The 25,617-nt window shown below is 39.5% G+C and overlaps 2 protein-coding genes across 4 annotated transcripts in view; one reads left to right on the top strand and one right to left on the bottom strand.

Moving 5' to 3' along the window:
• Positions 1-163: 163 nt before the first annotated feature.
• On the bottom strand, positions 164-15,729 carry COPS5 (COP9 signalosome subunit 5). 3 transcript variants are annotated; one of them, XM_080646338.1, is made up of 9 exons: positions 15,564-15,729; positions 13,694-13,969; positions 11,341-11,575; positions 10,154-10,282; positions 9,451-9,516; positions 8,547-8,632; positions 6,441-6,552; positions 2,391-2,539; positions 164-401 (listed from the first exon to the last, which is right to left on the bottom strand). In XM_080646338.1, exons 2-9 carry the CDS (start codon positions 13,834-13,836, stop codon positions 317-319), a joined length of 1,005 nt encoding a protein of 334 aa, XP_080502464.1. In that variant the 5' UTR covers positions 13,837-13,969; positions 15,564-15,729; the 3' UTR covers positions 164-316. The 3 variants fall into 3 exon arrangements, with proteins under 3 accessions (XP_080502464.1, XP_080502463.1, XP_080502465.1); XM_080646337.1 differs by lacking the exon at positions 15,564-15,729 and adding an exon at positions 14,052-14,175; XM_080646339.1 differs by lacking the exon at positions 15,564-15,729 and having other exon boundaries at positions 13,686-14,175.
• Positions 15,730-15,780: 51 nt separating this feature from the next.
• The window catches only part of CSPP1 (centrosome and spindle pole associated protein 1), a 114,067-nt gene continuing 104,230 nt past the window's right edge, over positions 15,781-25,617 (top strand). The window contains 3 exon segments of the mRNA XM_080646347.1: positions 15,781-15,945; positions 23,513-23,621; positions 25,479-25,578. Coding sequence (XP_080502473.1) covers positions 23,523-23,621; positions 25,479-25,578 — 199 coding nt within the window. The 5' untranslated portion in view covers positions 15,781-15,945; positions 23,513-23,522.

Here is a 25,617-nt window from a genome sequence, read left to right on the forward strand (position 1 = left end):
GTGTCTGGGAGGTACCCGATTTATGTTTCTCTCTCTCTAAAAATAAATAAAAGCATACTAAAAAAAGAAAGATTCTAATATTTCTTTTCCTCAATTCTAGGATATTAAAGGATACTAGAAAGATATTGTAACCCCTCCCACAAAACAATGAAAGAACAATTTCATTTTAAGGACTTTTATTACAGGATGTTAATATATTTAGGACACTTCAGAGCACCTTATACTTCTAATCAGATTTTTGGTAACTGTTTTTAAAGTGTTACTTGAGTATTTTTCTCACACTGGCTTTCAGGCAAAAGTACTACTTAGTGATTGTTTAAGAGACGTTAATTTGATTAAACAGTTTATCCTTAATAACCTGAGACATCAATCCATGGATAGCTTCTATGGTCGTTTTACAACTGGAAAGAAAGAACACATTACATAATGTCACAAGACCTGAGAAGTGGTTCAACTATACAAGCCCCCTCCTTTCTATTGCTGAACCCCCAATGATGATTTTCAGTCCTATTCAGACTCCCTCAAACATACCAATTTATAGTTTACTCTTGTTATTTTTAGCCTCCTGCATGTCTTTTGACCATCTCACTACTTATGAGCACCTTCACAAGGAATAACAAAGTGAAATTTGATAGAATTTGTAACAGTTAATTTTGTTATGTGTCAGCAGCTTTAGGAAAAGTTTTGTTTTAGAAGGTGACTAACTTGTATATAATTCATAATTATATTGATTCCAATATTACATTACACTCTATTATTCCTTTCCTTGTCATTTATTAGAATAATTTAAAAAATGATTTTAAAGAATCCTATGCTTTTTTCCTAAAATAAACACAAACATCCTTCAAAGAATTAAAAGTCAGTTAGTTCAGTGGGTAAAGGACTCAGGTTTTAGAATTGATCTATAATAATAAAAGCGTAATATGCTAATTAGACCAGACGAGGCCAGGGCTGTAGCCACCATGGCTGCGAGGGAGGGAGGGAGGGAGGGATCTATCAAGGCAGCTGCCGCAGCTGTGAGGGAGGGGTTGAGGCAGCCACCTAACCCTAACCCTAACTGTAACTGTAACCATAACTCTAACCCTAGCTGCGGCTGCAAAGGCCTACTCTTGCACGAATTCCGTGCATCGGGCCCATAGTAAAAAATAAAAAGCAATTACCCTCCTGCAAACTATAACAATCCACCAATATTCAGAAGAGATGCAATTTTTTAGAAAGTTACCTAAAACAGGAAAACTCTCTACTTTTATACATCTACTTTTGTCCTTTCTACTTTCCTTTTTATGTAATTAAAGGCTTTCCCATGATGAAATTTTTGCTTCATAAGAAATTGAGATGTAAATGTAGTTAAAATTACAAATCACAGACTTATAGAAAGGAATGATGAGGAAAATACACTTAGAGCAAATACCAAAACTGAGACCTAATGTCAAAGGAAAATGTAATTCTTTTCCAGGCTATTAGCTCTATCTATCTGAAAACCCATGGAAAAGAAAGGAATGAGGTAATTCTAACCCAAAGGGGCTTCTTCTCCTAATACACATTGTCTTCCCTTCTCCCTTATCCTTTACACCCAAATACCCAGTTTTTCTTAAAATGGGACACCAAGGTTTCGGTTTATACAGATGTCAACATGCTTTGCCCTTCCTTTCTGCCCCTAATTATCATATTAAAACTCAAAATTTTGTGAAAATAAATATTATTTAGGTAGTTCCAATCTTGTATGCATCTGCAGCGCCAAATAATTATTTCCTAACTTATCAGGGAACATATCCCAAGTTTGTTTCTAACAAATCTTGGTAGTGAAATTTGGGATACTAAACAAAAGATTATTTCAGAAGAATAACAAGGGAGATGTAATCATTACTGTGCTACTGTTTAAAACTTTATAAAAAATTGGAATTTAATAAATCTTACTTTAATTCCTAGAAAATAATTAGGTTAGAATGGATTAGGACAGACTTCTGCAAAAGCTTTTTTTTTTAAAGATTTAATGATTGGCCCTAGCTGGTTTGGATCAGTGGATACAGTGTTGGCCTGTGGACTGAAGGGTCCTGGGTTCGATTCCGGTCATGGGCATATGCCCAGGTTGCAGGCTCTATCCCCAGTAGGGGGTGTGCAAAAGGCAGCTGATCAATGATTCTCTCTCTTCATTGATGTTTCTCTCTCTCCCTCTCCCTTCCTCTCTGAAATCAATAAAAATATATTAAAAAAAAGAAAGAAATCTCACAATGAACTATAGAGAAAACATCAGCACAGATGCTTCATTAAAAAAAAAATTCAGTAAGTAATTCTAAGTTATAAGTAAGTTAAACCATAAGGAATTTGAATCCTATTATTATTTGCAAATCTGGAAACAAAAAGAGGGGCAGGAATAGATTTGCTTTTACCTGTCTCGAGTAGCTTTGGCAAGTTTGTCTTCTGACTTTCGGTCGTGTGTTTCTAAACCCAACATGAAACTCCCTCGTCCCAGCTGAGCTTCTGACTGTTCTAATTTCTCAGATAAATCGAAGACCTGGCCGGTGGTATAGTCTGCATTCTGTGGGGAAAATGATATTGTTTCAGTGTATAATACAAGTCTACCATTAGATAATTTTAACGTAAAATAATTTTCTTCAATATAGAACATTTCATTTACAAAGAATTCCACTATGAGGCAGCTCTCTGAGCAGCCCGCTGGAAGTTTCTCTTCGAGTGTACTTTCTCTTTGCTTGCCCAAATAAATCTTCGCTAGCGAAACAAAAACTAAAACAAACAAACAAACAAACAAACAAACAATTCCACTATGAAAATCTAAGTGGATAGTCAGTGAATTATTTGTTATAATAAGAGGCTTTCACAGATCTGAGCCCGGGTTCTGGTTCTGCTGCAGATTAGTTGGGAGGTCTAGAGAGAGTGCCTTTACTTTTCTATGCCTTTAAGTCTTCTTCTGAAAATGGGGGAAGAAGGTGTTAATTTCGAACTTAAGGCTATTGTGAAGATTAAATTCAGTAACATATATAAAGATCTTAGGATGGTCTATGGTACCTGGCCAAGCCTTAATAACTGTTAGCTAATTTTGTTATTTGTTCTTGTTGAACTTCTAGAATTAGGATTATGACAATATTTAAAAAATAACATTATTCTAGTTTTCCTGATTATAAAATTAATGGCTTTGCAGAAAATTTGGAAAATGTAGAGCAATATAAAGAAGACAAGAAACACATATAATCCCTCCACCTCGCTCTAACCAGTTATATTTTAAAGCAGTGCTCGCCAACCTTTCAGACCTCTCGGACCACCAGTGGTCCACGGACCAGCGGTTGGCGACCACTGCTCCAAAGGTTTTCTTAAACCAGTGGTCGCCAACCTTTCGGACTTCATGGATCACCAGTGGTCTGTGGACCACACCGGTTGGCGACCGCTGTTTTAGAGTATTGCTATATTCTCACAATGCACAGCTATATTTGGTAAGCTGGAATATATACAGGGTGGGGCAAAGTAGGTTTACAATTGTTCATATGGAAAAAGAATTGCAGGTTATGCCCCAGCCGGTTTGACTCGGTGGATAGAGTGTCAGCCTATGGACTGAAGGGTCCCGGGTTTGATTCCGGTCAAGGACACATGCCTGGGTTGCGGGCTCAATCCCCAGTGGGGACGTGCAGGAGGCAGCCGATCAATGATGTCTCTTATCATTGATGTCGATCTCTCTCTCTCTTTCCCCTCTCCCTTCCTCTCTGAAATCAATAAAAATATGTTAAAAAATATGTTAAAAAAAAAAAAGAATTGCAGGTTATGATTATAACAATAACAAATAAACTCTGTTTTGTGTTTTCACAACCGTAAACCTACCTTGCTTTGCCCACCCCTGTATAAACCATTTTGTCCAATTTCACTTTTCTAAAAGAAAAAAATTTATATATATATATATATATATATATATATATATATATCCATAACTGAAATATTTTTAAAGATTTTTATGGGACATCTTTTAGAAAAATTGTCTAAAATAAAAAACAAAATTTCATGAAGATGAGTGAAGAAGTATATAGTCCATTTCTTTCCTATATTTTCAATAGAAGAGCATGAAAATTTAATAAACCTGGCAGCAGTTAGTGTGTTATCCTGTTTGCTCAGTGTACAAGACAGTGTACAGAAAACACAGTTCAATCACCAAACATGAAAAGTTATTTGCTGCCACCATAGTTACTACAGAAGGCCCTTTAAAATGCTACCAGTACTTCAATTTTACATACTTATATTTTTAAGGAAGCAATTTACTTTGTCTGGACTTAAATGGTTTAGGACACCATCACCATTACCACTGTCCCCTGCCTCAAGTTTGGAGAAAACCCTCAAGTTTATAGATCACTTCATATTTGGAAGATTAGTTCAAGCCATGAAAATGTAGGAAGGCAAAAACAGTTATAGTATTAAAATGAAATAAAATGACATCAATTACATTTCAGACACACAGAGAATAATTTCATAGAGGATTACTTTCTTAAATCAGAAAATTATTTTTTCTGGTAGTTTTTAGATTACATGCTTTAGCTGGGGAAATAGATGAGTTGAACATATATTTATATGTTTTTTTCTTAAAATGCTGCAATGTACTATATATAAAACTACAAGGAAGGAAGAAATATAATTTAACCTTTTCTTGATTATTAATGCCCTCAATATATACAGTGCTGTAATACAGGGACAGCCAAAGATTGAATAAGTAAGTTTGCCTTTATACAAAGGTTCAGGCTGCTATGAGTACACGTGCTTCTAAGGAAACAACACATATAAAGCATTTAGCAGCGTTAGCTCTTAATAAAAGTTTGCTGTTATGGTAATTCTCCTTCTAATATGCTACTTCTGACTGTTGAGGATAAAAAATAAGAACAGAAAACTTGCCAGAATCGTGTTCATGTAATAGTAAATATGCTCAAGTGGGGTCTTTCCCCCTGAATACAATGAACCAAATAACAACAACAAAAAAACTCATTGAGGCTTTATTATATGCCAGGCACTTTGCTAACTGCTTTATATAAAGAATTTAATTAATTCTCAATGTACTTAATGATGTGGGTACTAAGATCATTGAACACAAGAAAGGCTCAGTCACATTAAATAACTTTCTGAAGGGCAGCCATGGCTAAAGTGGCAGAGTTGTTTGAACTGAGTTAATTTTATTCCAAATTTTGTGGTTTTAAATGTTATGCTAAATTGTACTATAGGAAGTGGCCATCTTTTTTTTCTTTAAGTAAAAAACAAAATAAAACAAAAAACAAACTGTTCCTGGCTAAGCTATAGATAGCATAGACAGACACTTGTTAAATAAATATCCTCGCCCTAGCCGGTTTGGCTCAGTGGATGGAGCGTCGGCCTGCGGACTAAAGGGTCTCAGGTTCGATTCCGGCCAAGGGCATGTGCCTGGGTTACAGGCTCGATCCCCAGTGTGGGGTGTGCAGGAGGCAGCCGATCAATGATTCTCTCTCATCATTGATGTTTCTATCTCTCTATCCTTCTCTTCCTCTCTAAAAATCAATAAAAATATATTTGGGAAAAAAGAAATAAATATCCTTCGAAGTATATTAGGTTTTAATGATAATATTGAAAAATATTCAGCAACTTTTTTGCCTAACATCTGCTGCTTTAAGGTAATGATATTCTGATTTCCTCTGGGACAACCCTTTCCCCATTCTTAGTCCATGTGCTCCTACCCCAGTTTCTTCTACCCCAGCCCACTAGTAAATCACTTGCACTGGCCCAGATCTGTCACATGGACATGTGACTTAAGCAAAGCCCAGACACAAAGCCCTGGGGGAGAGAGGGAGAGAGACAGACAGAGGGAGATAGGGAGAGAGAGGAGGGAGTGGAAGTGTGTGTGTGAATCTTGATCTTCTCTTTTTAACGTAAAACTGAGAGGCTAGGAGGTCTGAGGCTAATGCTGCCATCTTGCTTTCACATGAAGCCTGAAACTGAAGCAAAATGACATGAAATCAAAGCTGAAAAAGAAGGACCAAGATCTCATAATATTGTTTGAATGCAAACTTAGCTGAAGCTAAACTATTCCTTACTCCTTAACTTTGCAGCTCACATGATTCTCTTTTTTGTTTAAGCTAGTTTGGCTGGGTCTTCTGTCACTTGTAACTTGAGTCCTACCTGAAATACCCAATAAAAAAACAGTATTTGTCTTTTTCTCTATGTCTCTTTAAGGTAGGGGCAGATCTGACCCTCATCTGGGTACTGTATTTGCCATTTACACTTGGTCTTAATAGTACACGACACAGACCTTTGCTTGGACTATTATCCTAATCCAACTCTGGTCATGCAGAATCTGACCCCAGCACTGCTGTCTTGGCCAAGTCAGGTGTAGCTACTCCATGAAAAAGAGTTTCAGATATTAAGCATCTTATGTAGCCTAGATAAAATTCAAACCCATCCCTTGAAATTATAGTACTTACTGTAAGCAAGCTAGAGGAACTCAGCGTATTCACCCAGTATTTATTCCATAAAAGCTCAAGCAATTTGCGATCCAAGGAGGACTTGAAATATGATACTTCTAAGGCATAATATCTATGAAACAAAAGCACAAATTTAGTAAAAAAATTCAACCATCTATATATATAAAAGCCCAAATGACCAATCGACCGGCTGACCATACGGTAACTATAATGCGCACTGACCACCAGGAGGCAGATGCTCAACGCAGGAGCAAAAACCACAGGCATGGAAACATGGAACAGACTGATGAATCTCAGAGGGAAGGGAGAGGGGAAAGGGTGGGAAGAGATTAACCAAAGATCCTATATGGGAGGACGCACCGGTGGGGTCCCTTGGCCTGGCCTGTGGGGTTTGGGCCGAAACCAGCTCTCCGACATCCCCTGAGGGATCCCAGATTGTGAGAGGGCACAGGCCAGGCCGAGGGAACCCACTAGGCCTCTAGTATCATATAAAAGTTTTAACCAAATTTAAGTGAATTACATTTTATATCCAAATAGTCATGTTACAGTTTTTAGTCCAATAGAACATCAGGTAACCATGGTTTCTTTACTCTTCAGGGGTATGGTTTCAAAATCTGCTTAATAAACTTTCTTGTGTTATATTTTTTCCCTCTGTAGAGCTCAGAAATTCCCAAGAAGTTATCAACAATCAATCAGAATTTCAGAGTGACATATACTTTTCCATGATATTGAGTTTATTAGTTCCAGTCAATAGCACATAAGCTTAATGAACTGCCTGTCGAGGGTCAAGTATAATTTTTTTTAGGCTTTTAAAAATACTGAAAATGACTTGTGGATTCCCCATTCTTCCCATTCAAATCCCCTAAGTAGGACCTACTGCTGTTTGGAAAGTAAACTATAAAGCAGGTCCTTAAGCACCTAAAAGAATTACTATTGCTTCCAAAGGTTCCTAATTTATAATCAAGGATAGCAAAGAAAATTTGCTTAAATGTCTGAAAATATATATACTTTCATGAAGTTCACGTTCTAATGAGGTCGATAACAAGGAAGCAAAACATATCAGATGGTGTCAAGTGCTAAGAAAATAAAGCAGGAAAGGGAACACAGTGACAGGAAGGTGCTATTTTAGATAGGGTGACCCATGAACATTCTCTGTTAAGGTGACCCTTAATCAGATACTCAGTGACTGAAGTGAGCCTCCTGGAAAAAAGGAAGAATGTTCCAGGCAGAGGACACAGCAAGTGCCAAGGCCCTAGAGCAGGAGCCTGCCTGGCATGTCTGACACACCATAAGGAGGCCACTCTTCCTGGACTGGAGAGAGCAAAGGTTCAGCGAGATGAGCTCAGAGAGGTTGCAGGGGCCAGACCACACAGGGTTGTGAGTGCCATGGTGAGGAATATGGATTGTATTCTTGGTGAGAAGGGAAGTCATTCTGAGAAGGAAGAACATGATTTGACTTGGATTTTAACAGAATTAGTTGGGCGGATAAAAGAACTTTAAGGGATGAAGGGCAGAAGGACAAAGACTAGTGAGAAGGTCAGTGCTTTGGTTCAGGCTCCAGACGGCTTGGGGCAAGATGACAGCAAGAGAGGTGGCAAGATACATTTAGAAGGTGGGGAAAACTGTCCTCCTCGGTTTCTTTAACACTTCTGAAATTGAGATGTAACTCACATACCGTAAGAGTCACTATTTTAAAGAAGCATACAATTCAGTGGTTTTTAGTATGGCTTCTTTAACTTTTGGAGTGAAATGTAGGAAGAATTTTTGCTAGGTGGAACCTGGGTACTTTGAGGTTGCAGACAGGCTAGTGTCAGCTTGGTCCTGAATATAACTTCTTTTAACTGTTAATTTCATTAACAGACCAAGTATCTTATACACTGATAAAATGTTTATGGTTGTGTGAAAGACAAACAATGTGACTAAAACAATTATTAATAAAATTTCAAATATTCTCCTAAATTTGTACATTCTTACTATTATTTTAAAAGATATTATGAAATGCATTTTGTCTGAACCTTTATTGTCATCTTTAAGGGGCTTGGACTGTATGATCTCTAAGGTTTCTTATAAGGTCTCTGGCATCAGATGCATTTTTAAATTACTTACTGTTTGCAGTGTACACCAAAGTCTTCTATTTTATTCAGTGGGATAGTCTGGTACTCAGAAGGGCCTTCATCAGGAGGTTTATATCCCTAAACAAAATGAAGAAAATAAAAGGTAAAGAAAAGCAAAAAAAAAAAAAAAAAAAAAAGCAAACCAGAGGAAAAACATATTTTAGATGCAGCTTTCTATTTACAGAAACATTAATTTTGGGGAGTCAAATATTGAACATAAACATTCTAGTAATAAAAATGTGTATTGCTTATACCCTCTCTCAACCCCATTTGGTGGCTGAAGACTGGATTTGCCTTATATTCATTTTTTTTGTCCTTTAGTGATGTATACTTTTTAAAAAAATTTTTTTAAAAATATATTTTTTATTGATTTCAGAGAGGAAGGGAGAGGGAGAGAGAGATAGAAAGATCAATGATGAGAATCATTGATCGGCTGCCTCCTGCACGCCCCCTACTGGGGATCAAGCCTGCAACCTGGGCATGTGCCCTTGGTCGGAATCAAACCTGGGACCTTTCAGTCCACAGGCCAACACTCTATCCACCGAGCCAAACCGGCCAGGGCTAGTGATGTATACTTGTGCTAATATCTATTTTAGATTGCAGGGAAGGAAATAGATGTATTTCACACTTGTTTCTCTAGTGCCTGTCAGGATACCATGGGCATACAAACACTTATTAACAAATGAAGACTGCCTTTCTAATAAAATTAACTATATAAAGCACAAATGTATTATCTTCTGTTAAGGACAATTAGTGCTAAGGACAAGTTGACTGCTATTTTGTAAATACTAAATTGTTTTAGGACAAAACAAGATACTAACCATAACATATCTTTAAAAATAAGTCAAATATTTGGAATTTAAAAAGTTACACCGACTTATAATTTTAAAAATTACCTTTGGGTATGTCCTAAAGGCTCCAAGATTCACTTTCCCTGCAGATATTGTTCTTGTTGGATCAATCTACAAAAAGGATATATTTAATATCTGCCAATTATAAAATCATTAGATACTTCCATTTGTTTAAACACTATACACCTAGAAATATATATCTACATATAACACTATACAAACACACACTAATTAAAATAATCAAATAACAGGAAAAAATAACAAACTAAAAATCCATTGAACATAAAAGTTCAATGTAGTAAGTATAGAAATGTCTCATAGTTAATTAAGAAATTAGATATAATAATTAGTGTATTATTTAAGAATATTATTTGAAGATTTGCTTCTCTTTTTCAAAAATATTTTTTTCTTTTGGATGAATAATTTCTGCCTTCCTCATAGTAGCCTGTATTGCATCTAGAACGCTAAACATAGCAAGAGCTACTCTAGCAATTCCTAATGTACTCAATTCAATCAACACCGACTGAGACACAGGTGCTGGGATCACCCTCATCTTACTGAGTGGGGGAAGGGACACAGAGAGAGAAAGTAACTTGTTCAAGATCCCAGTTTCTTAGAGGTAGAATTCAGATTCAAACCTAGGCAGATTGACACCAGAACCTTGCTCTTACTAGTTTTATTTCTCGGTATACTTGTTTTAGTAATCTTTGTGAGGAACTTAATTAAAATGGGTTGTAAAAATACTTACCACCACTGCTACGAATGGCTCCTGGAACTGCTGATTGAGCATCTGAGTACTAACATCAATCCCAGAAAGCCAGCAGCCATAGCCAGGGTGGCTATGATACCAGCCAATTGCATTTTCAAGGCGCCCAACCTAACAAATGAAGAGGGAAAGGGACCTTGAGGTTCCTGTTAAATCTTAGAGAAACTTATTTGTCTGTTTACATAGCATTATAGTAAAACTAGAGGCCCAATGCATGAAATTCGTGCTAGAGTAGGCCTTCCTTCCCCCAGCAGCTGGCACCAGCTTCCCTCTGGCACCCGGGACCCGGGCTTCCCTCATAGCCCCGGCTTCATCCAGAAGGTCGTCCGAAGGATGTCTGGTCTAATTAGCATATTATCAGGTAAAAAAAAAAAAGATGTTTTGAATAGATAATACATACCAAAGCAAAAAATTAACAAGATACAAACGTTATTCAGTCTTCTTCCTACCTCCTTCCCCTCAACTATCCAGTTTCTCATCCCAGATGTTGCCACTATACCCAGCTGCTTACATACTTATCTTCTTGAGATATTCTTTGCATATATTTAGATTAATAGAAACACACACGATAGCATATACCACATACAGTGTTCTACACTTTGCTTTTGCACTTAAAATATTCTGGGGTTTGTTTCATATCAGTAAATATATAACTACTTTTTTGTTTTTATTTTTTTTAAAGGCTGGTTAGCAGTTCATTGTATGACTGTACCATAATTTATTTAATCAGTTCTCTACTCAGTAACATTTAGGTTATTACCAAGGCTTTGGTTTTAAACATACATCTGATAATGAGTGTGAGAATTAAAAAATTTTTTTTTATTGAGATATAATTGCTACATAACACTATACTAGTTCAGGTGTACATCGTAATAATTCAATATGTATATACTACAAAATGATCACAATAAGTGTTAATTAACAGCCATCACCATACACAGTAACAATTTTTTTTCTTGTGATAAGAACTTTTAAGATCTACTCTCTCGAGTGTGAGAATTTATTTTTTAAAAAATTAATGCTAATCTCATATACATTTTTTATAGAAATTGTTGAAAATAACTTAAAATATAAACTTTAAAGAGGACAGCCTTAAGTTTAGAAAGTTGGAAGTCACCATGAGACTCTTTAACTTGCAGTTTCTGCACTTGAAGGAACAACATTTTTACCTGCTTGGCATTTTCGATATATGCGGCCATGTACTCATACGCAGCAGCCTGAGCATTTACTCGGGTTTCAGTGCCCTCTACAGGCAAAGCAAAACTGTCCGTAATGATCATCGTTTCACCATCCACCTTTCCCAGCATCAAGCCCATCACTTCCAAGTTGCCTCCTGATCTGGCGTGCATCACCATTTTCAGTAGAGCCAATGCTGAGATCTTGCAGTACTTAAAGTAGTGGTGACTGCAAAACAAAAGCACAGTGTAATTAACTTTCTTATATAAAGTACAATTTCAAAAGAGTTTGAAGATACTGAGTAAGTATTGAAGAAATTTACAGTGATGGAAGGGGAAAAAGTGTAAAATGTGGGAAAGAAAAAAGAAGTAGAAAAGGACAGAGTTTTTCTGCAGGGGGATGGAAATGATAAACATGTCACAGTCTGGCCCAAATATTTCCCCTTGGGGCAAGGGAAGAGCATGAAATAGTTTTTTAGAATACATTACTCAAACAGAAAAGAGGTAGTAACTACATGACCAGTTCAAAAGACCTTTTCCCCATTAATTTTGGAATCAACAAATTTCTGACTGTGATTCTAGTTGGATGGTTGTGCCTAACTATTCTCAGGCCTAACCTCTGGCCTCGTGGTTAAGAATGTGGGCTCTGACATCTATCTACCTGGGTTTGAATCCTTGCCAAGTTCTAACTGGCCTTGAAACCACTTAATATCTGTGCATCAGTTTCCTCATCTGTAAATAGAAATATTTCATAGAGTTGTTAGGAGGAAATAAACTAAATGAAATAATGTATAGCGTAGTTTAGTGCCTGACACATACTAAACTTCCCTCTGTGCTATCAGCCTCAAAATAAAAAATGGAGCCCTAATATCTTGAGTTCTACCATAATCACTATTTCAGACTTTGTCATCTATGGATATGACTAAACTACTCTTGAATAAAATTACATTTGCCATCTCACTGATGTAGCCCAAGACAGCTAAGATGAATACAATTAGAGCCACAATCAGGCAGTGAGGCAAGATGATAGTTTCCAAATATTTAATAGGCTGAATCAACCTAAAATGCATAGCCTGCTATAGAAGCAGGCAGACAACCAGGCAAACTAACCAGTCTGTATAGAGTGGTCAGTCAATGTCTACGAGAAGCCTTTTTAAGATGTCTGCCCACAGATTTCAATCACAAATGGAAGACATGGAGACCTGGTCTTGGGAGTCAAGACATAAATTATAGTCTGGGCTCCTCCATTTACTGGGAACAAGAAAACACAAGTTAGTGCGCTCCTATTACATACATTCTAGACCCTTTTTATATATTACCTCATCTAATCTTCATGACACCACCTATAGGTCTTATTTCTATTTTAAAGATAAAAAAATGAAGACGGATAAGTAAATTTCCTAGGATCAATCAAATAATTAATGACAGTGGTGAGATTTGATTTTAAGTCTAACTATTGCTCACTTTGGAGCTTTTGCCTCTGTGACCATGAAATAAGTTACTTACTGTATTTGCCTGGGTTGTCATGAGGATTAAATGACGTGGAAATTTTTAGCTCAGTGCTCAGCCCATATTAAGTACTCAACAAACGTTGCTGGATTTGAATACTGACAGTTATAGCTTGCCTTGTAAAAAACTGCGAGACAGATGAAGTATGGTTTTTGTTGTTGACCACGGCTCTCCGTTTTATTTCTCCATTAGACAGACTGCGCTTTTTACCTCCCTTCCTAACAAATTCTGCTCTCAAGTAAAGAATCCTCAACTAGTCACCACTCCCAGGGACACAGGGGTTTTGCTAAGGGGCAAAAAGCCTTTAGCTCTATCGATATAATTTCTGGTGTATTTGAACCGATGGAGTAACAGTAGACTGGGTAGAGTCTCGTGTGTTTCTGGAATAACTAACAGCAATTACAGAACTCTAACAAATGGCTCATAGCGCCCCTGGGGCTGGCTCAATTCCTGAAGACGGCTGTAGTCTCCAGTCTGGGATCAGGTTAAGGTCCCAACAAGGTGTATATCGACATAGGGTTCAAGGTAGAGTGTGTGGCATGTATTACAACGGGGATGTTGAGAAGTGACACCCCAAATCACCATTTGTTTTCCTTTTCCATCATCCTCCAGAGACAAACATGTTAAAGAAACAGAAAGGGGAGACGAAGAAAGCCCCAGTGGAGGGGCTTAGGCTCTAACTGCGGGTATAAAAGACCAACATTTGTCAGGTGCACATTCGTTCTCCTCCCTGCTCGTGAAAAAGCAAGCTCCCCAACCCTTCAGCTCCCCCTCCCGCTGGGTCTCCCAGACTCCCGCCACCCCTCCCTCCCCTGCGTCTCGCCAGGGACCTCCTCACTCCTTAGTCCAGGGCTTCGCCGCCAGGATTTCTTGCTGCTGTTTCTTGTCGTATTTGTAGATTTCATCGATGCTCTGGGCTTCCTGCATGTTGTTGGCCAATTCCCAGGTTTTCTGGGCCATACAGCTCCCGGACGCCGCCATCTCCAGGAACGCGAGAAGCTGTCGCCTCCGCAATCAAGGCACAACTTTACCTCGCTGGGTTTCCCAGGCGTGGGCTCTGGACCCCGCACAACCGGTGCAAACTCGTCCTAGCCTCTCGGGGCAGCCATGACACCTAGAACCGGAGGTGAGGTTGGAGCAGACCATTCAGGGGTGGCGGGGGCCTGCGGGGACGCGACGATCTAGACAGCACTTACAGAGTAGTTAAGAGGCAGAGGAACCTTCTCGTGGCTGAGGGAAGCTCGTGTTACCTTGGAAAATTATGCGTGTGAATTAGGACAAACAATGATTAGGTATGAGAATGGTACAGCCTTCCGCGCCGGAAGAAGGGCAGGCTTAACATTACGCCCAACTCGGGATTGGTCTCCTTGGTTCGTACTGCGCAGGCTCAGCCTCCGCCTTCTTAACCCCCGCAGATCCTTTAGCTGGTGCTGAGGGGAAAAAACTGTTGTTTTTATTTATGTGGGGGGTGGGGGGGGTAGGCACCTTACATGAAATAGGTTTGCTGAAAGACTAAAAATTAAGGATGTCTGCGGAAAAACGGGCATGTAAGTAGTCTTGGATGCCGGCTGAAAGATAAACATGGCATCCTTCCTAATTTACTTGCAGACGAACCGCTGCACCGGCGTCACGCCCTAGAGGGGCTCGCGGGGGTGTGGCACCGCGCGTCTCTCCAGCCTTCTTCCCACGAGGCCGCGGACACTCGTGGACGGGTTCACATGTCTATGACTTATTAGTGTTGTGAGAATGTCCGGTGTCCGGTTCTTATAGTCGTTTACAGTTTAATTTTCAGCTTTGCTCCGTGAAACCACCTGTCCCCGAAACCGAATTAATCTCAACAGCAGCCCATTTTCTTCCAACAGTCAATACAGTGTTTAAATATTTTTTGCTTGTTTTACGTATTCTTCCTCCTCCTCCTCCACTCCCCCACTCCACACTAGATTCTGAGTCCTAAATCACAGGCCACTAGGTTTGTGTTCCTTCTTTTATCCCTAACATGGAGATGTTCAAGAAATATTTTTGCTGGGGAAGAGCGGGGAGGAGGATAACGTCATAGCTCACCTCTCCAGCTTCATCTTTCTTTAGTCACCCTCGAAATTTTGTATATATGGTTAGCATTGGCTAACAGGCACGCCCCTGACTTTCCTACCAGGGAGCTCCTCTTAGTCTTTAAAAGGACAGCTCAGAGATCTCTGCCATGATCTTCCTTCCTCCTCTCTCCAGTAATCGTCCCTCCCACAGTGTCTGCAGGTGCTTCTGTAACTACTACATTGATTGTAATGTATTGCTTACTTCGAAGTTTTTCTTCTCACCAAGTTTCAGAGTGCAGGACACTCCACTCCTAATAGCGTGTGGCATATAGTTCAAGTAAAAACATTGCAATGGTCGAATTCGCACCCCGCCTGCGGCTTTGATAAACTTCGAGTTAAAGAAAATTTGCCTTTAAAAGCCTGTTACAAAGTAGGGTAAGATAAAGGACTCTTAGTTCTGCTTTTCGTGGAAGAGAGATATATATATATATATATATATCTTTTCTAGTGGTAGCATATGGCCACTCAGTATAGGGGTGAACTGAGTATGTTGAAATTGGTAGTAAAAGCCCAGGACAAAACGTCAACCAAACTCCAGGGAGAAGAGTAATTAATGCCCCGGAGAGGTATGCGAACCATTTTTCTCTCACTGCCACCACCCCTCTCCTTTTTTCTTACCAGGCTTTGCTGACTCTGTTCCCAGGCCAGCTGGGACTTGGAGGGTGTGGAGGGGCTGGAATCGATTTAGCCTGGGAAACGGCTCCCACGGGTTAACAGCCCCCCAGGCGGAGGCCGCGGACCCAGCCCAGGTGTGGGAGAGCCCTGCGAACCGCCGGGCAACTGTGCGGCCTCCGGGCCGGTGGGGGGCGCCCGCAGCCGCGTGCCTTTCTCCCGTGTCCCCAGTGGGGGCGGGGCCGCGCTCGGCGGTTGGCCAAAGGCGGGCGGAGGGTTCGGCCTGAGAGGCGGAGACCGCGACAGGCGGTCGCCGCCACCTCCTCCTATCGCGAAGGTCCTCGCCGGAGCGCTGTGCGTCTCCTCGGACGCGATCCCGCTCTCCAGAGTAAGCCGGCCTCGGGCTGGGAACGGACCTCCAGGGTCTGGCGGGAGGGGGTGTCCCAGGACAGGAGCTCCCGGGGACCGAGGTCTCGCGGTTGCCAGGCTGGCGGCGGTGTCGGGGTTACGGGGGTTGGTGGGCCGGGTTCCCTACGGGGGTGTGTGTGGGGGGGGTAAGTCTCGCGGCCACCAGGCTAGGGCCGGTAGGCGAGTTATGGGTTCGGGGTCTCGCAGTGGGGCCGGGGTTAGTGCCTGGCTCCTGGGTTAGGGGTTCCCTATGAGTGGGGTCCCTGTGGGTGGGGAGCAGGGGCGGTGCCCTGGTTTCGCGGTCTTGACTCGCGGGGCCGCTACTGGCGCCTGCGGTGCCTTAGAGACCTGGTTGCCTGACAACGCGTTGATGCTTCCTTAGGCGGCCGCCACCCACAGCGCCCAGCGCCGGCTGTGCCTTCGCTCCCGGGAGCCCTCGGTGCCCATCAGCCGGGTCCACCGTTCCGCTAAGCCTGCCTAAGCACCTTCCCACTTCCCCGGGGCTGGTTAAATGTTAACGGGAGTTGAGGACTTACACGCCAGGCGCTGTTCCCAGAGCATTGCTTTGCAAGTAAAATTTAACCACCGCCCTGTGAGGTCGGTGCTGTTAGGGTCCTGGATCCACCTGGCTCGAGTTTGAACCTCTTCCAGCTGCCTTGATTTTAGGATTATTTTCTGGGATTTGATTACACTTTTCAGTGATAGCCATGGGACTCATCTTTGGAGAGAGGCTGGTTCTCAATCATAGGGTTAAGGTTAGCTTGGACTTCTGAGAAGACTAAATTCTAAAGTACAATACCTAGTTTACCTAGTTCACCAACACCTCGGAGTGCAAGAGCCAAAAAGCAACCATCACGAGTTTGTAAAAAGACAATTATCCTCAGAGAGGTCCTATTTTATATGAAAGACTGGCTTGTCATGTTGACAAGCTTAAAAGGAATTCCATGGAAACCAGTAAGACACTGACATTTTCCCTTGCATATCATTCTCCTTAGAAGGACACTGACTTTCTGGTGGTTAAATATCTGCCAAAACGCTCCCCAGGGATGAAATCTTGGGTCTCCAGGTGACCTGGAAGGGAGCAGGTGCTGTTTGGGTGAAACGAAACAAACTTTCAGTACAGTTTTTTTCAAGTGAAGTTTTCAGACAAACGTGATTTAACTTTTACAAATTTTGGGAACATTTCGGCTTACCTTTTTAATATCATTCTGACTGCTTTCCTGAGTGTGAGACAGAGGTGTTTGAGCAAGTGTTTTGGCAATTTTGCATTACCCAAAGCCCATCTAATTTATGTATCTGTTCTTGGTCATCATTAATGATTTATTATTAACAGCAGCTAACAAACCTAATATTGCTTTTATATAGAGGCATATCTTGGAGATACTGTGGGCGGTTCCAGACCACCACAACAAAGCTAGTCCTAATCTTTTTTGCAGGTGGAAGGTCTTGCCTTCAATTTGTAAAAAACGCAACATCTGTGAAGTGCAATAAAGTGAAGCACAGTACAACCAGGTATGCCTGTATTCACTCTCTTTGTATCCTGACCTCCCTTTGTCCCAGCAACATGGTGTTTACTGCTTAGTAACATTTAGGGGGATTTGTCAAAATTTGGGTGTGCCCATGAAAGTAAGTTGTGCATCTGCCAGGAGAAAGAGATTTGACTTTCATTTGGTGAAAAGATCTCTGGATTGGGGGTGGGGGTGGGGTGAGAATCACTGTCTTAGATCACCTTATCCCTCCCCCTCTTTCTTCTGAGGCTTTCATAGACTCCTCCCTGCACCCCACACCCATATGTTCTCCCTGCTATTCTGTCCTCAGTCCTTTTCTCCCACACTAGGCTCTCTTTTTCCAGGCACCCTCTTCTCCTATAGTTTTAATGGTTATTTTAAAAAGTGTACATCATCTTTTTTTTTTTTTTTTTTTTTTAAAAAGTGTACATCATCTAGCCTGGGCTCTATTCTGAATTCCAGAGATATTCAAATCCTTTCCTTGATACATCCACTGGATCTCTGATGGGTACCTCACATTGAATCCCTAAACTCTCATCTGGCAGACTGAGCCACTGTGACAGGTGGCATTTTATCTTGTCCAAATTGGAGGCCAAGGATCATATCTTGTACTTCATCTCCTAGCATCTCTAGAACCTTAAAGGCCTCCTTTGGGAGGGGCATTATTTTCCATTCCTCATGCTGCCTTAGAGGGAAAGAAATTTGCATTTGACTTAAGAGGGACAAGGATGGGAGGAACATTTTCCCCTTTCTTTGTGATTGATGAAACTGGAAGGAGGAATTGGGCATCCTCAGTTATTTCTGGATCCTCTCTGCCTAAATTTAGCAGATTGAATATGTTCTGATTTGTCTGTATTTCTACCTGTACAATAAGCAAAAAGTGTCCAAATTTAACATTTATAGATGTTGACTTGGATTATGATAACAAGTATCAGTTATTGGTGATTTAAATATCAGTGTACTTTGAGACTTTTAAAATAAAGGCATACTTTTAACATCATTCTAACTGCTTTCCTGAGTGGGAGACAAAGGTGTTTGAGCAAGTGTTTTGGCAATTTTGCATTACCCAAAGGCTATCTAACTTATGTATCTGTCCTTGGTCATCATTATGATTTATTATTAACAGCAGCTAACACACTGATTTATGCAAAAACTATGAAACTATAACAAGAATTAATAAAACAGCTGTGATTTATTGATTTCTAAGTGTCAGGTGTGCCATACGTTTTATATGCATCATTTTGTTTTTTCTTCAGAACAACTCTGCAATATATATTTCTATTTTACAGAAGGGGAAACTGAATGATAGAGAGGTTAAGGCAGGGGTGGGCAAACTTTTTGACTCGAGGGCCACAATGGGTTCTTAAACTGGACCGGAGGGCCGGAACAAAAGCATGGATGGAGTGTTTGTGTGAACTAATATAAATTCAAAGTAAAGGAGCGGAGGGGAGAGCAAGAGAACCGGATAGAACAGCCGGATCCGGCCCGCGGGCCGTAGTTTGCCCACGGCTGGGTTAAGGAATGTATTTGAGGTCAGTCACATACAGTCCATTAGTGATTGAATTGGGTTTCAAATACAGGTCTTTCAGCTAAACTGTTTTCCTGAAAACTGTTTGTCACCTATATACTGTGTACACAGGTACTGGGGAAAAAAATAAACCTGGTAATATCTTGAAAAAAGTTGTGAGTAATTTTACATTGTATAGTGGAAGAAGGTAAAGAATCCCATGTAGGTTTCTTGTAATTTTTAAATTCTTATTCTTTTTTATACTTAGGCTGTACACATTGACTCAGTCTCTCTGAATTATTAAGTAATTCTTGAATAATCTTGTAGTTGAAATTGTTTTATGTAAGTTGTCGCATGCTTTTGGGAATAAGAAAGAGAAAGTAGTCATGACTGCTAGAAGCTGGCTCTGCTATCACCAAGGCTTTAGTGTTGCTAGGAACTGGCCTGACAATACTGCTTAGGCTTGGTTTTCTTCTGTTGAAGATAGACAGTTGTACAGAACATCAACATCAGACTGGGGCTACTTTGTGTCTGTGATGGATCAAGACAAAAACACCACTACTCCATAATCACATCCAAACACAGACAAAACATGAATGTTGTCCAAGCCACAAAATGCCAGACATCTCTTCTCCCACCTAATATGAGTGACTGCTGCCTCTACCAGTTAAAGCTTTGGCCTCACCCTGTCCAATCATAGTTACCCCACTCCCTGACAGCATTAAATCCAGAGCAAAGCACTTTCTTAAACCCTCCTCCAAATCACCTAACACAATCCCAAGTCTTTTCTAACACCCTCTTGCTAAAATAAGGATGCAACTCTCCATGCAATGAGTAATAAACCCAAATAGTAGTGTTCCTGTGTTCTTTGTCTGGAGGGCATTGCCAGACTTTTCAGTTTAATAGTAGAGATATACTCGAATCAGATGAGAGAGTAGAACAAAATTAGAAATGGTTAAACATAAACTTATATCTAATAAATCTCATGTTTTAACTATTGCATATATTATACTCACTACCATTGTTTAAAAATGTATTTTATTACTATGGTTACTGTTGTATAAAATCAATTCTAGAATTTATAATTGATGTTAAAGTATTATATTAAAGGGAAATTTAAGTATGTATAAATTCAAGAGAGAGAACTTTCAAGTCTGGTTAAATCAATGTACATGCTATATTAATAATTGTTAACAGAATTATGTGAATGCCTTAGTTCAGAGTCGAAAGAGGCTTGTTAACTTTTTTTAGATTGCATTTCTGCTTAAATTATGTATAAAGTCCTATAGCAAAGTATATGTGTATACATACATATAATCCAAACATTATTTTTTTTTGTACCAGACATAAAATATTTAGGAAAATTTGGGGATTTTAAGTGACTTTTTTTTTTTCAGCATGAAAAGTACTATTTACTGTTGAGCTGTTTTGAATTTTCACTAGGAAAAATCTTTTGTGACAAATAGCAAATTAAAAATGGCTAAATATATTAACATGTTGGCTTGAGATATTTTTGCTATAGCCATTTTTAAAAACTGTTCTTTTTGGAAGTAAATAATAGAATGAAGTTCATATTATATACTGCTTATATAAGTTTCAACATATTTGTTTAGGGTAAATCTTGCTTGTCTGCATTTTTACATATTATCCCTCAAACATTAAATTCAGTGGGTGCTTTTTAAAAACTCTCTTTTGATATTGCTGACTGGTTCTTCCTCATATTTTTCTTGCCAAATTATGTTGACTTGCTTTTCTTTATATCCTTCTTTTAATACTCCTTCTTTGTATTTTTTTTCTAGTTCAATTCCTTTGTCACCTCCTCAAGGGAACATTGCCCAGAATGTAGTTCTGGCCATTGTTTTTTCCCCCCGTCTGTGCTCATTTACTATAGCTTCAGCTATCTTTAAAATAGTTAACTTTTTCTCCAAGGTGCTCTTATTGGCTTCAAATCAGTTTTCATTACTTTTTTATTGTTATTAATCCTCACCATAGGATATTTTTTCCATTGATTTTTAGAGAGAGTGGAAAAGAGGGAGGGAGAAAGACACACACACACACACACACACACACACACACACACACACATCGCTGTGAGAGAGACTCATTGATTGGTTGTCTCCTGTACATGCCCCAACCAAGACTGGGGATTGAACCTGTGACCCAGGTACATGCCCTTGACTGGGAATCGAACCCGAGACCTTGAGCTGACACTCTAACCACTGAGCAACACGGGCTAGGGCTAAAATAGTTAACTCTTAAATAAGCATCCAATGTGGTCCATTTACTTGAATTTGAGTCTTGAATTTCTAACCAGTGCCTGGAAATTTTCATTAGCATGTCTTACTAGCTCCAGCTTAACATATCTAAACCAAACCTTTGCAAACCAGCCAGCTTCTTCTGACTTATTTCTGTTTAGGATTCCATCTATATTTAGTTTCTAGGACTTAAAATTTTGGTTGTCAGTGCCTCCTTTCCTGCCACCTATTCAGTTAGTCACTAAGTTTCCTGGGTTTTTGAAAAATGTATATTTAAAAAAGTACTAGGTTCAATGAGGAAAGGATAGTCTTTTAAAAAAAATAGGTCTGGAATAGTTTTATATCCATGCAAAAACAACAACAATGACAACAAAAAACCAACACACCAAAAAAAACCCCTAAACCAACCAAAAAACTGAACCTTACACTATTACACTATTTGCAAAAATTAACTCAGAACAGATAATAGATTTAGGTGTAAGAGAGAAAACTATACAACTTCTAAAAGAAAACATAGAAGAAAATGTGATCTTGGGCTAAGAAAAAATTTCTTACATATGTCATAAAAACAAACAGTTGATTAAAAGTTGATGACATATGAATAAATTGGATTTCAAAAAATTAAAAAATACTGCTATCGCACAGATGTTTATAGCAGCTCTATTTATAATTTCCCAAACCTGGAAGCAACCAAGATGTCCCTTTTTAGGTAAATAAACTGGTACATTCAGACAATGGAATATTATTCAGCACTATAAAGAAATGAGTGATCAAGCCATGACAAGACAATTAGAAACCTTAGCAATGCATGCTAGTCAGTGAAGCCAAAACTGTATGATAACAACTACATGACATTCTGGAAAGGACAAAACTATGGGGACTGTAAAAAGATCAGTGGTTGGCAGGGATTAGAGTGGAGGGAGGGATGAATAGCTGGAGTACAGAGGACATTTAGGGCAGTAAAACTGCTCTGTATGATTCTACAATGGTGGATACATGTCATACATGTCCCAAACACGCAGACTATACAACACCACGAATAAACTCTAATGTAAACTGGATGTGCCAATGTGGGTTCATTGATTGTAACAAATGTACCTCTCTGGTGGGGGATGTTGATAACAGATTAGGCTATGCATGAGTGGTGTAGGATATGTGGTAAATCTGTATCTTCTCAATTTTTCTGTTAATTCAAAACTGTTCTAAAAAAATAGTCTTAAAAAAAACACCACATGACAAAACTTAAAAACAAACCACAGACTATGGGTGTGTAGTGGGGATGGTAGTGGCTGTTAGTCTTCTTTTTTATTTCTTTTTCAGATATTTTAATATATGTACTAGAGGCCCACTGCATGAAATTCATGCACTGGGGGTTGGGGGGGGGGTGTCCCTCAGCCTGGCAGATAATAAATTGAAAATCTTGCAGTCTGGGAGCCCCGTGATCAATCGCCCCAAAGAGGGAGGCCCTGCCCACCTGCCACAGCGTGGCCACCTGGTAGCCTGGGTCTCCCTCTTTGGGGCTTTCGATTGTAGGGTTCCATGATCGATCGCCCCAAAGCAGGAGGCCCTGCCCACCCGGCTAGGGTTCCGTGATGGATCGCCCCTGCAGAGGGAGGCCTCACCACCTGCTACAGCCTGCAGGTCGGTGGCCTGGGCCTCCCTCTGGGGCGATCGTGGAGCCCCCTGATTGGTCCCCCCCGCAGGCCAGTGGCCTGGGCCTCCCTCTGCGGGCAACCAATCGCATCACACCTGCCTTGGCTGGCCTGGCGCCAGTGGGTGTCATAGCATGGTCGTCTGGACAGTCGTTTGGCCATTTGGTCGATTTGCATATTATGCTTTTATTATTATAGATATTACTGATTTCAGAGAGGAAGGGAGAGGGAGAGATAGAAACATCAAGGATGGGATACCACCTCCACAACCCCCACTAGGGATCGAGCCTACAACCCCGGCATGTGCCCTGACTGGGAATTGAACCAGTGACCTCCTGGTTCACAGATTGACACTCAACCGCTGAGCCACACCAGCCAGGCTCTTGTTAGATATTTTAAAGTATGATGAAGGTGTTTGAGGGAGTTTCGAGAGAAAGCAGGCAGGCATCTTTTAGTCAAGCTTGTTTGAAGTTCTCAATTTGATAAATGAGGTTGAAAAATAAATGTAGACTAAGCCTGCATGTTATTAGCCTAAAAATACTTCGGTAGAGTTGCAGCTGTGCTCATTGCAATGTTTTTTTTTTTTTTTCTTTTCTTTCTTTTCTTTTTTTTTTTTTTTTTACAGATTCTGAAAGATGGCTGATAATTTGGATAAATTTATTGAAGAGCGCAAAACCAAATTGGCCCAAGAAAAAGCAGAATTGGAAAGTGATCCGCCTTACATGGAAATGAAGGTAAAGCTAATCGTTTCCTTCAAATATGTGTCATTAAAATTGTTTCTGAGGATTAGACCTGTGTAAATGCAAACATCCTCTTCTCTGAGTCAGAATCTTTAGTTCTGTACTGTAGTTTGGCTGTGCGGTGAGAGCCTGACTCGACAAGATTTCAAATGCAGTTTTTTATTTGTGGTATTTTATATCTCACAGTTTCTCCTCTATAGAGTTTTAATTAATACTTTATGTGCTTCATAAAATGATTAGGGGGCTAGCTCTAGTATAAGGAACTTTCAGAATAGAAACATAATAGGTATAAAACCAAGTTCTCATTCTCTGTGGGAAAAGTTAATATTTTAGTGAATCATTATCTTAACAATTTTTTGAAGCCTACAAAAGTGAATTTATTAGAATAGTTTGTTATTTTGTATACTTAATTTTCAGAATGTAAATTTATTAAAATGTTTCTGAAAGCAATGTCTGCAAAAGCTTTCTTAAACTTTCCTAATTTTTGTTGAAAGTGATTCATCCATTTTAGCAATACTTACTGAGATTGTGCTAGGGTACGGTGCTAGGCTCTGACAATACAGCACTAATCTAGATGTGGCACCTCCTCTCATGGGCTCAGTATATGTAATAAGATACAGGATGTAGATTAGTCTGTGCCATATGGTCCATCATAATGAGGGTAACCACATACTGTATATTGGTTTGCCCAAGATAGTCCTGGTTTACCTGTTGTCCCAGTGTCTCATCTGGTTTAGCATTCGTCTTGGACAAACGTATCCTGGTTGAAATGATAAACAATACGGACATCCTGATTATAACAGAATGTACATAGCTAACATTTATTGTATGTAAAATATGAATGAGGTAAAGTCTTATGAGGTTACATTGATATTTCACGTCAGTCTATGAGATAAGTACTGTTATTAGCATTTTCCAAATGAGTAAACTGTGGCATGGAGAAATTAAGTACTGTAATGTGACTAAAGTGATAGCAGAACAAGGCTTTGATCCCTGGCAACCTGAATCCTGTGCTTGTTCTCTTAACCACCACACTAGGTTGTCTTTCTGTCATAATAACCTGCCTCTTACAAGGAATGGTAGGAAGGACTTTAGATGTATTATCTTATTTAATCATAATATCCCTGTGAAGTAGATGGAATTTTTTTGTATTTGTTTTACAGATCAAGAAAGTGAGGCTTAAAGGGGTTAAGTAATTTGTCCACGTACGTAAGAGGTGGATTATGGATCTGAACCTTCATATGTCCAGCTCCAAAATCCATGCTCTTAACCACTCTCTAGTACTTAGGACTAGTTTACAGTGTTTGGAAAGAGTTACTACAAAACTTTAAATACAGCTTTATTATAATTTCTGATATTAAATAGTACATAAATAATAATGTTTAAGTCTTAGTTCAAGTATCACCTGTTCAGTGAGGCCTTGCGGTCTGGCCTCCATCATTTTTGGGCCTCCATACCCTGCTGTATCGTTTCCCATAGTTCCTCCCTACCATTCTCTGCGTATTACATAGCTTAATTATGTATTATGTTTATTGTTTGTTTCCACAATAGTTTATAAGCTCCAGGGAGGCACAGATTCTTATTTGTTTTTTTCCACTCATGTATTTCCAATGCCTGGGACAGTGCCTGGCAGGAACTCAGTGACTGTTGATAAGTGAATGAGCTAAATATTAGAACATTTATTATAGTATTAACTGCTTTTTTTTAATTCTCTAAACTTGACACTTAAATTTCTTCTATGATGTACCATGTAATTTTGTGAAGTTGTTAAATAAACGTACTGAGATTAATTATATATTTTGTAGGGTTTTTCCCCCCCCTCTGCTTTTGTAAATATTATATCTCTTTCAGGAAAAAGCATCAGAGAAGCTTTCTGAAAACAGTAAAATATTAATCTCCATGGCTAAGGAAAACATACCACCAAACAGCCAACAGACCAGAGGTTCTTTAGGTATGTCATTAGGTGTGCTAAATTGATTTTAAGATATTC

This window comes from Plecotus auritus, assembly GCF_963455305.1.
Source record: "Plecotus auritus genome assembly, chromosome: 11".
Taxonomy (NCBI): domain Eukaryota; kingdom Metazoa; phylum Chordata; class Mammalia; order Chiroptera; family Vespertilionidae; genus Plecotus; species Plecotus auritus.